The 16,762-nt window shown below is 37.7% G+C and overlaps 1 protein-coding gene across 23 annotated transcripts in view; it reads right to left on the bottom strand.

Annotated features, from left to right (window-relative positions):
* EPB41L2 (erythrocyte membrane protein band 4.1 like 2) overlaps nucleotides 1-16,762 on the bottom strand; it is a 113,846-nt gene that overhangs the window by 47,723 nt on the left and 49,361 nt on the right. For all 23 annotated transcript variants that reach the window (XR_007905307.1, XM_051792512.1, XM_051792507.1 and 20 more), the window contains one exon: nucleotides 1,136-1,240. Coding sequence is in view for 22 of the 23 variants with exons in the window: in XM_051792512.1 (XP_051648472.1) it covers nucleotides 1,136-1,240 (105 nt within the window). In the remaining variant the exon portion in view is untranslated. The remainder of the gene's footprint in view (nucleotides 1-1,135; nucleotides 1,241-16,762) is intronic.

The raw sequence follows: 16,762 nt of genomic DNA, 5'->3' as shown, positions 1-16,762 counted from the left end.
CCAGGTCTGCTATTAGACCTTTCCTCTCTTGCCAGAGATCAGACTGCTGTTTTATGTTATTTTGCTGTGCATTTACAGCATAGCTTTTCAATAGTGAGCAGCAGAAATAAAGGGATAACAAGTTAAAGTAACAGATAAAATTAGGTTTATGATATTACTCAGAAGATCAACTGAGATGCTCTTCATTGTTACACCAAAAGAGTTTTTATTTCTAGAAATTGTTTACAAATCAAGAACAAAAATTAAATACCTAAGTAAAAATACAGGCCCGTTTTGTATGTGAGGATCCTTAATACAGAGTGATTGAGTATTTTGCTCAATACTGCAAAGAAAGCTTTGCAGTAAAGCAAATAACTCTAGAAAACAGCTTTATCTGAATGGAAGTTGTCAGAAATTCAGATTTATTCAGACCACTTAACTAGACTTACTTTCAAACACAACAGAAGGAAAAAGAAGATGATAGAAAAAAAAGCAAAAACTTCTAGACTAGGTATAATGTAATGATGGTTCTGCTACAAATACAGATCAAAAAGAAATACAATTTTTTTCCACTTCAATTTGCAGTTATTAGTCTGGGTTTTTTATGAAGATAAAGATGACCACACATATATCTTTATTTCATGGAGAAAGCATCAGCCAGCCTATGCTGGAAAGACAAATTTGGGTTTGATAATTAATGGAACACATGCCATCAACTCATTTAAGACTTTTCTCAGCTGAGCCATCTAGATGTGCTCAACTATCTAGCATATCAGCAAGTACAAAAGAAGACTGAAAATAAGTTACCAAATGGTATTTAAGAGATCTTTTTGAACATAGTCATATCAAACACCACTCATTTGTAAAATTAGCATCCAGTACCAGTCATGGGTCACCTCCAGCCTCTTGACAAATGCCAAAATTTTCTTTAAGCTTAAAATTAATAAGAAAGGAAATCAAAGACCTAATAGTCATAGATTTAGGGGCTAGATTTCCTTCACATTCCTGAATAAAGCATTCTTACGCATATATGAGCAAAGGCAGCAAAATTCACTCAAGTGTTTGTAATGGTATACATTTAATAGAACACACCTCACTAAGCTATTGAAGTGAATGGCAACAACGAAAAACAAACAAAAACCTCATAAAGGCTTACCTTCTGTTCTGAAGTCTCATAAAACAACAGCCCAAAATAGTCCTTTTCCAGTAAATTGAGATGTTCACATACTTTATCAAACAGCACTTGTCCTTTTGCTCTTTTCTGGGAGTGGGAGGGTATGGAAAGAAAAAAAAAATCAAGGAAAAACACAGGGGGGAAAAAAAGAGAAAATTGCTATCAGTAAATCAGTAAAGTCCTTAATTACAGGTACTGTTATTTGATTACATTATTCAGGAACACTTAAAATATAAATAAAGCAGATTATAAAGCTATAAGCTTTCTTACAATACACTGTTCACCATATTTGAAAGCTATAAATATCCTTGACAGAAACAGAGACATTTCAATTTTTTTCAATATATTAAAAAAAAATTATTTGAATACACAAGGAAAATTCAGTACCTAAATCAATTTAAATATTTTGCCCTATTAAGTACCACTAAATAGTCGTAGTTTTTGTAAATCTTTATTTTTAAAATAGTGGAAGACTTCTTTATTTGAGCCAACTTTCTCTGTATTATCTTCTAAAAATTAATGTAGTTTTTACAGTGTTCATTTCTATTAACTTTAGCATCTCTATCATTTTCGTATACGTCTCAATGACTTCTGAATCATGTGATATGAGTGCACTGAAAAAATAAAGTGTGGTCTCATCTTCAAGAGACAAAAAGAACAAGCAGACCACTAAAAGTTGATGCTCAGACCAGGAGAAGTAGCATACAGGTGCAAGGTGAACAGATGCAGTATGTCTAGCTCTCCATACTGCAGTGGTTTTGAGGGGCAGAAAATGAGGACTGTTTTCCATCTCTGTATTTATGAACTCTCTCAGTACCCAACGACTCCATTAGACACTCAAAAAAAACCCCCAAGTCTTCCAGAAGCTTAGTCTTCCTAAAAATACTAATTGTGCAAGTCTGTAACAAAGAAATAAAATTAAGAACACATTTTTATTTGTGGTTAGTTTCAGTATTGTAGTCTGCTACTTTATAATAATAATGATCAAAGACTGCTCATCCTTTTAACACATTCTTAAAAAGGCCACTTGCTGTAGCTCAGTCTTACTAGACTTTAAGCAAATTGCAGTTAGTGTTAAAGTTTTATCTGTTCTTGTGACCTTACAGCAGCCTTCCAGTACCTCAAGGGGGCCTATATGAGAGCAGGGAGGGACTTTTTACAAGAGTATGTAGTGACAGGACAAGGGGTAATAGCTTTATAGTGAAATAATAGATGTAAATTAGTTATTAGTAAGAAGTTCTTTTCTGTGAGGGTGGTGAGACAGTGGAACGCGTTTGCCCAGATAAACTAGGGTTCTAGAAGTAGAGAAGCTGGAAGGGTTCAAGGCCAGGTTGGATGGGGCTTTGAGCTATCCAGACTACTGGAAGGTGTCCCAGCCTAGCAGGGGGCTTGAAACTAGATTTCTGAGGTCCCTTCCAACTCAAACCATTCTATCATTCTATGTTTCTTGTACCTGAAACCAGAAACGTAAACAAGGGCAATTCCATATGTCTATAGTGCCAGTAATGAAAAGCAGGTCCCAGGTCCTGCTTCCATGTGCCAGGTTTTAAGGAAAAGGACTGTTGTGCTAGAGATGGCAGGTAACAGGAGACAAAGATTTAGAGCAAACAGCTCACACCACATACTCAAGGGTGGGAAGTTAAAATCTGAACGTGAATGGCATGCAGCCTCCCAGTTTAAACCAACTCCTTCATGACTGCTCTGCTATTTGTGGCATTTATCAATGAGGCCACAAAATGGCCTTTTCAGAGGCCTGTCAGCTTATAGGAATTCTTGTATTTGCTTATCCTACGGATTTCAGTAGATGCCATACACCACTGCAATTCCACAGAAACGCCATCCACTGCCCCTGTGTAGGCAGCCCTGGCGACACTGCAGCCCTTGTCTGCACAGACAGTGGCAGAGTGCTCACAACAGGCCCCAGTTCAGCACATGTCCTCAGCTCAGCTCCACAGCACAGGGCGTTAAAGGCCAAGAGGGGAGGAAGAGGGGAGAAAAGAAAGTATGCACTGAACAAAGAGCGATGGCATTGTTGGTTTATTCCCCAAGAATCCAAAGCTTTATTTATTCAAAATCACATTGTCCAGAAGACATTCTACTCACAAAGATCAGAAAGTTTTCAAAGAAACAAAATTATAAAATGAACACATTCAATAGCACAAGTAGCACAACAAGGCAGTGGAACTCAGAAGTCAGAGCTAGGAATCCTAAGTTTTTCCAGCACTTTCAAAAATCTTACTCTTCAGAAAGACAGATGACTACTTCCTGTAAGTGTCTGAAGTAACGACTTAATTTTCCTGACAGCTTCCCCTTAAGAAGAAAAATTGCCAATATAGAAAAGAAATAAATTGAAAGCAGGAAAAGTATAAGCAATAGAAGATTTGAAGAATCTTAGCCTGCTTAGATGCATGTAATAGATATCACTTTTTTCCCCAAGTCAGTGTGCAGGTCAGTCATCACACCTCGCAAAGGTAAGTTCCAGTTATTACATTTCAGTAAAGGAAATATATTTAGTAATGCAAAAATAATATAAACTATCATTAAGTCCATATCTGGAATTACTTGCCCTTTTTATAAAGTTCATATACTAAATCCCACAGTTAATATAAAGCTTTTGACATATAGAAACATAAAGCAGACAAATTTAGAGGAAATATATTGCAAGTGTAACAGTAAAATATAGCAGTTTCTTCTTACAAAGTCATAGTCAACACTGAACTTGGATACATTAGCAGTGTCCACAGTATCTTTAAACATCTTTTTGTCAGTTTATAGCTCTTCCACATAAGGAAAGACACCACCATGCCACAAAGCCTAAGTTACGTTAGTTGATGTTCTAGACAGCAGTACAAAGCAGCACAAAGACATTATAGTATCACAAACTGGTATTTATAGAGCTCTGTTATGGATTCATGAAGCCTCTCAGTACCAGCAATGGTTCTCATTATAAGATCCTACTTGTAAAATTCTAAGACCCCTGGTTATTTAAATTTTATAAATAAATATTGAGATATAGTTTTAAAAATCTGAAAAGGTATTTAATTTGCAAAAACAAACTTTTCAAGTGCAATTTCTCTGTAATCCATTTGGGGACAGGCATTTACCACATAGTTTTAATTATATGATAACATATACCTTTTCTAGAAAAGGACATGCTTCAAGAGACAGTAGAGTGTCTCTAAACAAGAACTGAAGACAACTACTGTGATCCAGAAATTTTTTAACAGAAAAGTAGGGGACTCTTAAGAAGGCAGCATCATGGTTTGCACAGGTTGTTACTTTTTAAACTGGATTCCATTTCTTCTTCTACCATGTGGTTAAGATGCTACGTGATAGTCTCAAGCCAATGTGTAAAACTATAATCACTATCCTTGGATATGTATAGATAGATATACATTCATATATAGGTATATCCACATACCTATGTGTATATAGCACAACAAACATTAGCACTGAAAACAAGGAAATCTTCATATTCCAAATTCTAACACAGAAATGGCAGTAAAATTTTAAGTTCGTATTTGGCTCCTACAAGAACAGGAACGTATTGAACCTAGCTATACCAAGAGGCTGAGAAATGAGGATATGCTCACAGAGCCAGAAGTTTAAAACACAACAGTACTCAGAACAGCAGCATTCTAAATTGCCCCAAACTTATGTCTTTTTAAGTGAGAACATAGAAAACATGCATGTAACCAAGGTTATTCCAATACCAATTTCAAGCCTGTATTTAGGCATCACAGATGCCACCTCATAAAGCAACCACTTCATAAAATCAGAGGCAGCATGTTTCTGTCCTTTACCTCCTTCCCACAAAAAGAGTAAACCAGAGTAAACTAAATGCAGCAGGCATACACAACGGAAATTTCTATGGGAATTAGCATATTATGGATCTATTTGGCTATACAAGAGTTGCCAGCTACAAATGCAATATAAACGCAGCTACCAGTTCTGTTCAATATATTTATCAATGATCTGGATGCACGAGTTGAATGGTCCATTAGCAAGTTTGCTGATGATACTAAACTAGGAGGTTCCACTGACTCTCTTGAGGGACAAGAGGCCTTACAGAGGAATGTGGATAGATTGGAGCATCGGGCAATCACTGGCATGAAATAACAAGTGCCAGATTCTGTACCTGGGACAGAATAATGCTGGGCACAAGTACAAATTGTGAAAGGATTGGCTAGAGCTCACCCCTATGGAAAGGGATCTGGGGGGGCTAGTCAGCAGCTGGCTTGGTGTGAGCCAGCAGGGAGCCCAGGCAGCCAGAAGGGCAAACTCCATCCTATGGTGCAGCAAATACGGTTTAAGCAGCTGGACAAAAGAGGTGATTATCCTGATGTGTTCAGATTGGTTTGTCCTCATCTTGAGTTCTGTGAGCAGTTCTGGGGACAACAATTTAAGAAGAATGTGAAAGTCCTTGAATTCCTTGAATGTGTCCAGAGGGCAGCAACAAAGCTGATGAAATGGTTGGAAGAAGTGACCTACGAGGAGTGGCTGAGGACTTTGGGCTTGTTTAGTTTACAGAGAAAGAGGCTGAGGAGTGGCCTCATTGCTCTCAACAGCTTCCTGAGGAGGGGGAAGAGGAGATGGAGGTGCTGAGCTCTTCTCCCTGGGATCCAGTAAAATGTGGGAACAGTTCAAAGCTGCACCAGCGGAGGTTGTGACCTGAGGAAGATGTGACATGAGGAAGACTTCTGTACCAATAGGGTGATCAAACACTGTAATAGGCTTCCTAGAGAGGTGGTTGATGCCCCAAGTCTGCCAGTGTTTAAGAGTCATTTGGACATGCTTTGACCACTGAAGTGGTCAGGCAATTGGACCAGATGATCATTGTATGTCCCTTCTTCCTGCCTCCTCCTTTCTCTAGCAGCACATGCTGAGGAAGTATGTGGCATTTCTTCCCAGCGCTGCACTAGCAGAAAGGATTGAATGGGTAATCACATCTCAGTCTAGGCACTGGCTCTGTCTCTGTGTGGGAAGAAGGCATGTATCTTCTTATGGAGGTGAGAGTCGTGGCTCACCTGAAGACAATTTAACAACCTGAAGAAATTTGGAAAAAAACCCTCAAAAACAAACCCACAAAAAACCCCAAACACCCAACCCAAAAACAAGTGAAGCACAATTTTTTCAAAGTGTTCTGTGTTCACTCTGTTTAGCTGGGTTTCCACAGGATGGCAAAACCCCACATCTTTACTCAGAGATCAAACCCTTACCCTGATGCAGGATGTGCTCCCAAACTGAATGACTGCAAAGATTTTGAGGTCTGTAACACCTATTATTTCCCCAGGAAGTTTTTTTGCTCCTCGTACTTGTTTTTAGAAATGCCTGAGCTGTTTCCCTCAGAGAAATGTAATAAAACAAGAGCCTGAGAACAACAGTATTCCACCAGAGCAATGGTCCATCTAGCCTAATACTTGGTCTCCAAAGAGGCTAACCACAAATGTCTAAAGGAAAGCACATGAGCACTGCAAGTCTACTTCTGCCAAGATTCTGGGAGTGCTCATAGGCCTCAGTGTCTGGGAGCAGCCTCCCCCAGAGACCCACACCATCTCCCTGCCAAGAGCCCTGGGGATGTGTCTTGGCTGAGCCTGGGGCCCTCAGTCCCTGCCTATGTTGTAGGTGTGGCCATGTCTGCCCCCATCTCTTGGATGGGTCTGGGCCCTGCATTGCAGAGAGGTGCTCTACTGGATAGACACAGTTTATCATGCATAGCTATATGTATAACATAGCATAATTATTATATTCCCTGTGTTCACCATGAGTTGAATAATTATCAGACTGATATTTGCCTGAAATGCCAAGAGTTTTTCAGCTCCAAAAACATTTTCAAAGACACATATCATGAAGGCTACAGATGGAAAAGGGATTTGATTTCATTTTATTTTTCTCAATCTGTGTAAGAGCCAATGCTCACAACCATTAACACAACCCACATCTGCAGCCAGGTGATTATCCTGATGTATTCAGATTGGTTTGTCCTCACGTTGAGTACTGTGAGCAGTTCTGGGGCCCACACTTTAAGAAGAACATGAAGGTCCTTGAATTCCTTGTATTCTTCAGTTTTACTTAAAACAAACAAACATAAATGTCCCTTGCAGTGTGGCAAAGGCAAGGTCAGAGAAAGAAGAAGCAGGAATATGGGCCAGGCACTCTCTATCGATCCTTATTCTTCAAGTCTCAGGAAACTGATCATACACAAAAGAGCACGAGAGGTGCAACAGCTTGTGGTGTTTTCAAAAGTATGATACCTATCAATGACAAGCATATTTTTTTGGCTCCAAAAAATTGCTTTGCTGTGCTTCTAGGCCAGTGATGCATGAAAAGTGCTCTCATGCCTGTCCCACACTTCTACTGCCTGCAGGAAGAGCTGAAAAGTGGCAGCTCCTGATGGCGCAGCCAACCTGGAAGCCTTTCAAGCACAGGCTGCTCTGCACAAGCAAGAACCTCTGGGGAAAACAGAGCCAAGGGAATAGAGGAGCTCTCTCCTGCTGCAAACTAGCAATGGCAAAAAGATGGGGAGAGCCAAGGCTTCAGTGGTGCCTTGGAGGTGCAAGAGCAGCAGGAAAGAACCTAAGTAAAATGGCCCAAACGAGCCCTGGCAAGGGGTCGTGCTCAATGCTGCAGAGGAAGGTAGAATATCCAGGGACTGAGATGACTTCACACATAAACATTACTTCCAGTGATGTCTGTTGAATTTAGACAGATATTTTAAAAAATGTGCCAAATTTAACATCATCCCTATTTTTCTTTTTTCTAAATAAAAGATGTCATAGTTTAAACAGACCACTTAGTGTTTGAATAAACCTAGTCTACACATCTGAGCAGTCAGGAAAAAGATTTGCAAATCAAAACTCAACTATAATTAAACATCTGTTCTGTATCAACTTCATTCAGACTTTTCTTAATTCAGGGTTAAAGACTGATCTTAACTGTACATTGAGCAAATATATTTTTACTTTGTATTAGCAAACTGTAGGCAACCACAGAGTCTATGTCAACTCCAATATATTTCACTTGTTCATACGTGCATAAAATACGGTCAGTGCTGGCATCCTTTAAATGCCTTTTGTCATAAATACTTAATTAGACCACTGACTGAATGCAGTAAACAAACCCAACAGGATCTTCATTTGCTTCTAATTAGTAATCATTATGCACTTAGCACTTCTTTTTGTTTGTTTAAACTGTTACTCTCCACTAAAACACAGTTTATATATGAAGCAGAAAATCTGAACGGGTCTCTGCTGCAGATACCAAATTTAATGACAAGTTCCTCATGACTATCTACAAAACCACAGAATAGGAGAGGAAAAAAAGGAAGTTTACTTCTCCCCATGAAAATAAGAGGCACATGCAGAGCACCATAAAATATTAATAACTTACACCTCCCACAGATGTCAATTATCAGAAAAGGAGTAGGTCAAAATTATGTCACTTGCACTGTGTCAAAAAAATAATTAAAATTGCTTCTAGAAATTAAATCAAACATTCCAACAGTCTATTCATTCAAGCTATTAAATCTCAACTGCCATTAGATCTCAAAAATGACACTACTGAATCATGATCCTAGGTTATTTTATCCTTTATCACGGTTCTGTCATTTCAAACAAGAACAAAGACTCGGTCACAATTTTTGGCAAATACCACTCAATAGCTTTCATCCTCCAATACTTCGACAAGCCTGTGATACACTTACACACTGTTATTCCTGTAAGTAAACTGAACTCTCCTTCAAGTAATGAAGGGTAACAAAGTTTTTTAACAGTTCACAGCCTATGAAAATTAAGTCATGCTGCTCCAGAACTACTCAACAATAGCTTCTTCCTCTTTCCACCTCTCCAGGCATTCACACATTACTCTGAAGAGTCTGAGGCTAAATTGAAATTATCTTTAAAAGCTACCATAATTTTAAGCTTAAAATGATTAAATGAATTGCTTATGCTTTATGAATGCACATATTGTGTACATGTAACTCATGTTTAAGTATATTGCATGCAATACTATTTTGTGATTTCTTTCTAAAGATTCCTTTAAAGCTACAGAACACAGAAAATCAATCTATTTTGTTAATATGCAACCTGTGGACTTAAGGAACTAGAAGATAAAACTTAAAGGAATTAAATATAACACTTTAATGGAGGATATTCTGCTGTTTCATGAAACTTTACAAGTTTCAAAAACCAATACAAAGTAAGTTTGAAGAGTGGTTGGTATAAAAGTTCACAATACTACTCCCACTCAAAGTTTTTAATTCCTCAGAGCAAGTAGCCAAGATGCATAATAATTATTTACAGACCACAAGACATTTTATCAACTATCCAAGATTACAATTAGCATCTGAATTACATCTGATCACAACGCAGCACTGATGAATTGACTGCAGTTCACTTCTGAGAAAGATCAAAAACCACAGAACACTACAGTGAGAATTTCAAACAACAATGAACTGAGGAACAGGTTTCACTTGGTACAAGGTTAAGGACTTCTGGGCAACACCTTAGGTGTTCTGTCTGAACTGTCATTCAGACAAGCATACTGAGAGAAGCTATACTCAAGAAAGGCACTAAACTAGGTCCTTCAAATTTGCATCTATGAAAGTAAAATTACAAAGACACATGGGAAAAAAATAATCACAAAAGAGACCAAAATATCGATTTGAACAGTTCCATAGATAAACATTTATTGACTTAAAAATCAAAATGGCAAGTTGATACCAGTCAGAAGATCTATTAAGGCAAAATAAAGAGTTCTAGGGGCAAAAGAACAGATCACTTTCAAAAGGTGATAAATTAATTTACAAAGTAACCTTTAAAAAAGACAAATATCTGAGATTTGCTTTATGTTGGAAGCCAAACATAACCATGTCAGGCATGCCCTGGACAATGGGAAAGACATGCAGAAACAAGCCAGAAAAAATACCTCCACTGTCAAAGAACACTAGGTGGCTGCAAAAAAAAGCTTAAAGTAATTATCAATATACAAAACATACAAATGGCAAAGAAACAAGAAGGGTACAAATGTACCTGTACTCCTACAACTACATTTGATGACAAATTCTGAACTATGGAAGAACAGCATCAAAATATAGTCATTTGCAAAGATGTTTCTATGTCACCTTGAAAACTAATTCACCACGAACTGTCCTTTTTTTTTCCCCACAATGTCATGCATAAGCTTACTATCTCAACATCCTAAAGCTGTGTTGTTTCTAACTGAGCATCTCCCATCCATTTCTATTTTGTACCACTCACCAGCAAATAACACATGTCAGAGAGAAGATATACACAGGAATTCACTGTCATAAGGTTTTGTCCCAGAAACCAGTTTTTCTTCAATCTAATGTATCTCTCAATGCATTCTGCATGTCACATAAACTTTTTTCCCCAAGAAGTGCTTTGACTCAATATAGATTCTGAGAAAATGCCTCGTTATGCAGAAGTTACACCAATTTTATTTTATCTGGACTTTAAATTGTAATAAATCCCTTTTTATTAACGTAATAGATGCTAAGTTCCCACATTTACTTAATCCATTGCAAATAAATTGAAACTGTTCCAGGTAGAACAAAATGTACATCCATGCAATTTTTTTAGTGCTATAACTAAATTTATAGTTGGTTGCAATTTATACTGGTTTATCTTTGCTCCCAAATTTAACTCCCTTCTGAAGAATCCAGGGTGAAAAAAGTGACATAGTGACATGATATATGATTTCCTTATGTAAAACCTACTTCCCCTGCCCTTTTCAGCTGACAATAATGTACCATTAACCCTTCCTTACAGGGAATCTCGTCTTGCTAAGACAAGAAGACTCTTGAGAACATAAAGATTATTATTACAAATACCATTCTGTGGTAGCCAGGACATAAAACAAGTATGTCAACAAACACAAACTGGTTTCAGTCATTCTACAATTACAGGACTTCACCTATTCACTTAAATTAATCTCTCTACCTATCTCAGTTTTGTACTGCAGAACTCAAATGTTTCAGAATACAGTTTGTTCTAGTTACAGGGGCTGGGACCAGTTTATCACTATGTGGGTATAACCAAAACTGGGTATTCTACACCCTCTATATCATTTCTGATGGACTGTTAATAATGGATCATTTGCAGCAGCTGCCCAGGGCACATCTGACACCTTAGACTACAAGCAGGGAGTATTTTTTGTCTTCACACCAATGACTCAGCTGTGATAACTCCCCTCCAGAGAGGCATTAGCACCTTCACACCCAGCCTGAGGGGTCATCTCTGCTAATGGGCCATAATGAACTGGCATAATAGGCAGCTGACACAACCTAGACCAAAGATTTCAAAAATATCCCATGACTCAGAGTTAAATCACCCATTGTGAAACTCCCTGCCCTGGGAGAGCTACCACCTGAACCTGAGCATACATAATCCTGGGGTTATGGGACTTCTGGTACCACTCCTCGGATCCAGAGGAGGACCAGAACTTCAACAGGACTGTGACTGCCACCCTTGACAAGACTGTGATCATCACTTCAACAGGACCACAACCATCATCCAGACCAACAGGTTTTCCTTTTCATTTACTTTGCACCCAGTGGGGCCACGTGGTGCTCAGCACAGGGGGGTGACAAACACCATTCTGTTCTTGTCCCAGGGTGCTGGTTATACACCTGTCTTTGTGGGTTAAAACCAGTTTTCTCTGTATCATTGCATTTATTGTAATCTTTTTGTAGATTGTAACTCTGACTTGTAATCTCTCTTGAGTTGGGTTCATTTCTCCCACCGGTTTACTTATAAACCAACACAAGCTGAACTCAATTTTCAGCAAGTTAGGATATCCACTTCCCACTTGATAAATACCAAATCTCTAAAAACATTTAGTGAAGCTTGGAGAGCCTGGTCCAAGACAACCTCTATGGAGCTTTTGCTGCTTACTGTAAATCTCAGCAATAATACACTTCAAAAAAATAATTCCAGGTGAACTCTATTGTTAAACACCAAACTTAAGCAAAAACTATAACCTTTTTTCCAATACAATTGTCTTACGTATTCTTTAAAAGCTTATTAGCACCTTATTGAGTTGAAATATCCATTTTTAAGCTTGAAAAATTCTTTTTAAATCCAGTCATCTTTGAGAAATTTAGCTAATTTAATTTGTACCGAACATGTCACCTAGCAAAATAAAGAACAAAATCAGCTTCAGTGTTGAGTGGGGGAAAGTGAGGACAGGGAATGGTTGTACATGTTTTTTTACAAGACATTATACGAAACAAGGTTTTGTTCTTTCCGTATCCAAAATTAAAAACTCATGCTATAAAAAATTAAGTGAGTGTTTTAAAGCACTGGAGCTGAAGAAATGTAGCCACAAATATATCTAAAACTAAATTAAGCTCACAAAGCAAAAGGGAATATAAGCAGGATAGAAATCTATCATGTGGACAGCAGTTTAGTGAGCAGTTTCTGGTCTACTGAAATGGTATTTCTTCCTAAGCACACAGAATATTCTGTTCTTTCAGGAAAAATTACAAACAAGATGAACAGAAAAAAGAATAGAAATTAAAGTAAAACAACTGTTAGAACTGCACAGCTAAAACCTGAATCTATTCTAAGATTACTTTTTAAAATAAGGGAAAAATAGAAGGAAATAAAAGAGATAGCTGTCAGATTAAACAACTGACATAGATCATGGAATTCAATGAGCAGTAACAAAAGAGCTGCTATTTTAGAAGCTGTCAATCGAAACTGCTAGGGATATTATGCCTGAAGTCATCTATCCTCCCAGACAGTATGAAGTCTCAAAGTGCAGTTTTCCAATTGTTCTTAATTATTTAGGAATTTATTTTCTTACTTCAAATTAAAAAACAAACAAATAAACAAAAAAAAACCAAGATAAAAACAGGTACTAGGACAACAGTGACAAACAGTTGAGATTTTAGGGAACTCTTTTTGCTAAAAGCAGAAAGAGGTGAGAAGTAACCATCTTGCTAAAAGGGCAATATACAAAACTATGAATTTTTAGAACCTAAGATGACATAAACAAAAGTTTCCATTTACACTCTAAAACATGTTGTTTTTCCACTCATTTTTTCAGCAATAGCACCTAATTATTTCAAAGGTATCTGAAATATCTTTCTGAGGTGAAAATTTTAAGTCACAGCTGGCATGAAGATTAATATTTCAAAGTGCTTAACTCAAACATCATTTCACCTCAATAAGTTTGCCACACCATAACAGGCAGTAGGTGAAACCCTCCAACATAACAGAGCTTCAAATCACCAAGACCAGGCACGGGAAGAAGAGTTACTAGGCTAGCACATTAGATAGTTCCTTGCAGAATGCCAAGATGGTAGTGTTCACCAGGAATCTGTGCAATATTTTTAGGGGCAGTTTGCATACCAGCTCTGCAATTCTTACATTGTTAGTCAACTTAATGAAGTTACAGGTATGCCATTGGGTTTACTGCTTTAACAGTAATTGTATGTTGATACTATTCATGCTATCATCAGTTTTTAATTGACAGTACATGTGCCATGTGCATTATATAGACTAAATTATTAACACACTTATAATAATTCCTGAATTATTCTCCTACAACAGTGAAATATAGCTACAATTATGTACATTAGCGGAGGTCTGAAGAGACCTCTGGAGGTCATCTTTTCTGAAATTCCTGGTCACAGTGAGCTGGTCAAGGCCTTGTCTTAAAAGATTTGGATGATTTCAGAGGGTGCCGACTTCAATATCTATCTAGGGAAACTGTTCTAGTGTTTGGTCACCCTCAGTTGATATACACTCACATTCATTTTCTCAGTTGATTCCCTGTTCTTCAGTTGGTGTGCATTTCTTTTCAATCTGTCCCTTGGCATCACTTAAAAGCGTGGCTCATCCCCCAGCCAGGTATTTATACACAAGGCTAAAACATCCCACAGCCTCCTCCTCTCCCCGCTGAACAGTTCCACTTCTGTCAGTCCTTCCCCAGATATCAGATGCTTGAGGCCTTTAATCAGTGTTGTAGTCCTTTGCTGGACTGTCTCCAGAATGTCCAAGTCTCTCTTGCACTGGACAGCTAAGAACTGGACCCATCACTCCAGGTACTGAGCAGCGAGTGAAGGACCATCTCTCCCTTGACCTGCTGCCAGCATCCAGCTACTGCAGGCCAGGAAGCTGCTGACTTTTGCTGCAAGGGCCCACTGCTAGCCCACGGTCACCTTTTCTATTGGGACATACACACAGAGGTCTTTCTGTGCAAAGCTGCTTTCCAGACAGTCAGTCCAGCCCGTGCTGATACTTGGTCGTATTCCTCCTCAGGTGCAGGGTTTTGCATTCCTCTTGGTGGAAATTCATGAGAGTCCTACATGCCCATTTCTCCAGCTCATCCAGGTCCCTGTGATATATCACCGCCACTCTTCCCAGATTTATCATCACCTACAAACTTGCTGAGGACAAACTTTGTGCCATCATCCAGATCATTAACTGCCTTGGTATCAATGCCTTTAGTATTGTTAATGCCTCCAGCTACACTTCCGGCTGCTGATCACAACTTAAGCCAGTTTCTGGCAAACCCTTCTGTACACTTACTTAGCCCATACATGTCTAGAACACCTATGCCTAGAACAACCATGGGGAAAATGTCAAGTCTTGCTAAAGCTGAGATTATATTCACAGATTGCCCCACATCCACAGAATCAGTCATCACATGGTAGAAAGTATGGTTTCCCCTTTGTAAATCCATCCTGACTACTTCCAAACATCTTTTTGTCCTGAAAAAGTTAAAAAAGGATTTGTACCACAGTCTTCCCAAGGACTGAAGAAGCCTTCTGACACTACATATTTTGGCACAGCAGTAGAACATAAAAAAACTCTATGTGTATTTAAGAACATGAATTCATCTATAAAATTGCAGTCAGCACTGCTCATGTCCTACAAATTATTTAAATGAACATACGAAACAAATTGTTTCTATAACACATTGTTCTCTTCCTTAATTAATTTTTTCTTCTGTTCTTACAGCAAACTCTTATTGCAAGTAATAAGAAAACATTTCTTATCAAACAACTTAACTGAATCATGACAGACTTAAAATATTGCAGAATAGAATTTTTCATTATAAATGCAAAATGATATCTTAGCTCTGTGGTAAGCCACAATTTCATTTAAGTCTCATTTTAGGATGGGGAAAAGCCCAGGAAGATAAAACTCATATAGCCTTTAATTAATATACAGAGATACCATGCAGATATAAACATCATTTATGCAGGGGAGGGAAAACCAAACAAAACCAACAATTACTCCAGGGTTACTACTATATCTATGTCAATTTTTGGTATATATATTTCTCCATACATATTGATACTAATACTTAAATAAAAACTTTTCAAGAACCTCTCATGACAAAATTCCTGCAACTTTAGACCATAAGTACGTAACTCCCTACACAATGTGTTGCAGAGAGCAATTATTCTGTAGTATATTTTTCATGTTCTGCTGGAACCACAGCATAAAAAATAAGCAAGCCTAACATTAATGAAGGCTTCACTATTGCTTTTTACAACTTAATTTATGGTGCAGTGTTCTATATTTGACACGATCAGGTAAGATCCATGTAGGATTAAAATACTGTATTTTAAGAAACATACACTGAAATTGTTCAGTTTTAACATCAAGAATAGAAATTTATAAATGGAAGCCTTAGAAAGCTTGTATTAGTATCAACTATAGAACAGAAACTTTAAAAATTCCATCAAACTGCAGCAAAACATTTCAAAGGTGTATTTTACATTGATAAACAACAAAAGAATTTCTTTGCTGACAGGAAGAGTTTTATTAGAGAACAGGTTTAAAAAGCAAGCTGTATTAACGCATGAAATAAGATTTAAGTTATTATGAAACTTCTAAAAGGCTTAAAAAACAGGCATCTTTTTTAGTCTTGTCTATTAGTTTTGCAAGATCCGGAAGAACAGTTCAGTAGTACCCATCCAGTACTATATCACAGAACAAAAGGAATTGTACACAGGGAGCAATTAAAATACTAAGGGAGTCTAAAGAAATCCACAATCAAACAGCATTGGAACTGACTGATAGACACTGGAAAAAACGAAACAGCACAAGAGCAGACAAAAGGCTTCAATCAGAAGCCTGCACCACCAAGTGGTTTGTGATGTGTGTACTACAAAAACTGAATAATTTACATTAGACAAAAATCAGAATATTTTCAAGAAATCAGCTCAGTCTAGGAAATGCCATAACATTGGCACTGTTTTGTCCTTAGATCAATATGGAAGATATATCTAGATGTCTAGTTTTAGAAAAGGCAGAGATTTTTAACTTTCCTTTCTAACTCAGATATTCAGCTTAGGCACCATAGCAGATCAGTTACTTTCACCATGCAAAATATAACAACTATGTTCAGGAGTGTGGTCCAGGACAACTGCTTTCTCTCCATTTCAAACAAGCAGATACTCCAGTGTAAAACACAGGACAGAAATGTAAAGGAGGAATTGACCCAAGTAAGGAAATTATCACCTCTTACAAAAAAATATTAATTCTGTACATAACTACCAACATACTGTGGTTCTAACACTCACTTTAAAGTCTACTTGCTGTGAGTGTTGCATCAAGTACCATTCTGCAG

Source organism: Manacus candei, unplaced genomic scaffold (genome assembly GCF_025592945.1).
Source record: "Manacus candei isolate 608988 ecotype Guabito, Panama unplaced genomic scaffold, ASM2559294v1 h1tg000034l, whole genome shotgun sequence".
Lineage (NCBI taxonomy): Eukaryota > Metazoa > Chordata > Aves > Passeriformes > Pipridae > Manacus > Manacus candei.
Note: the sequence above shows the minus strand (reverse complement) of the source record. Positions and strands in the feature narration are given on the sequence as shown.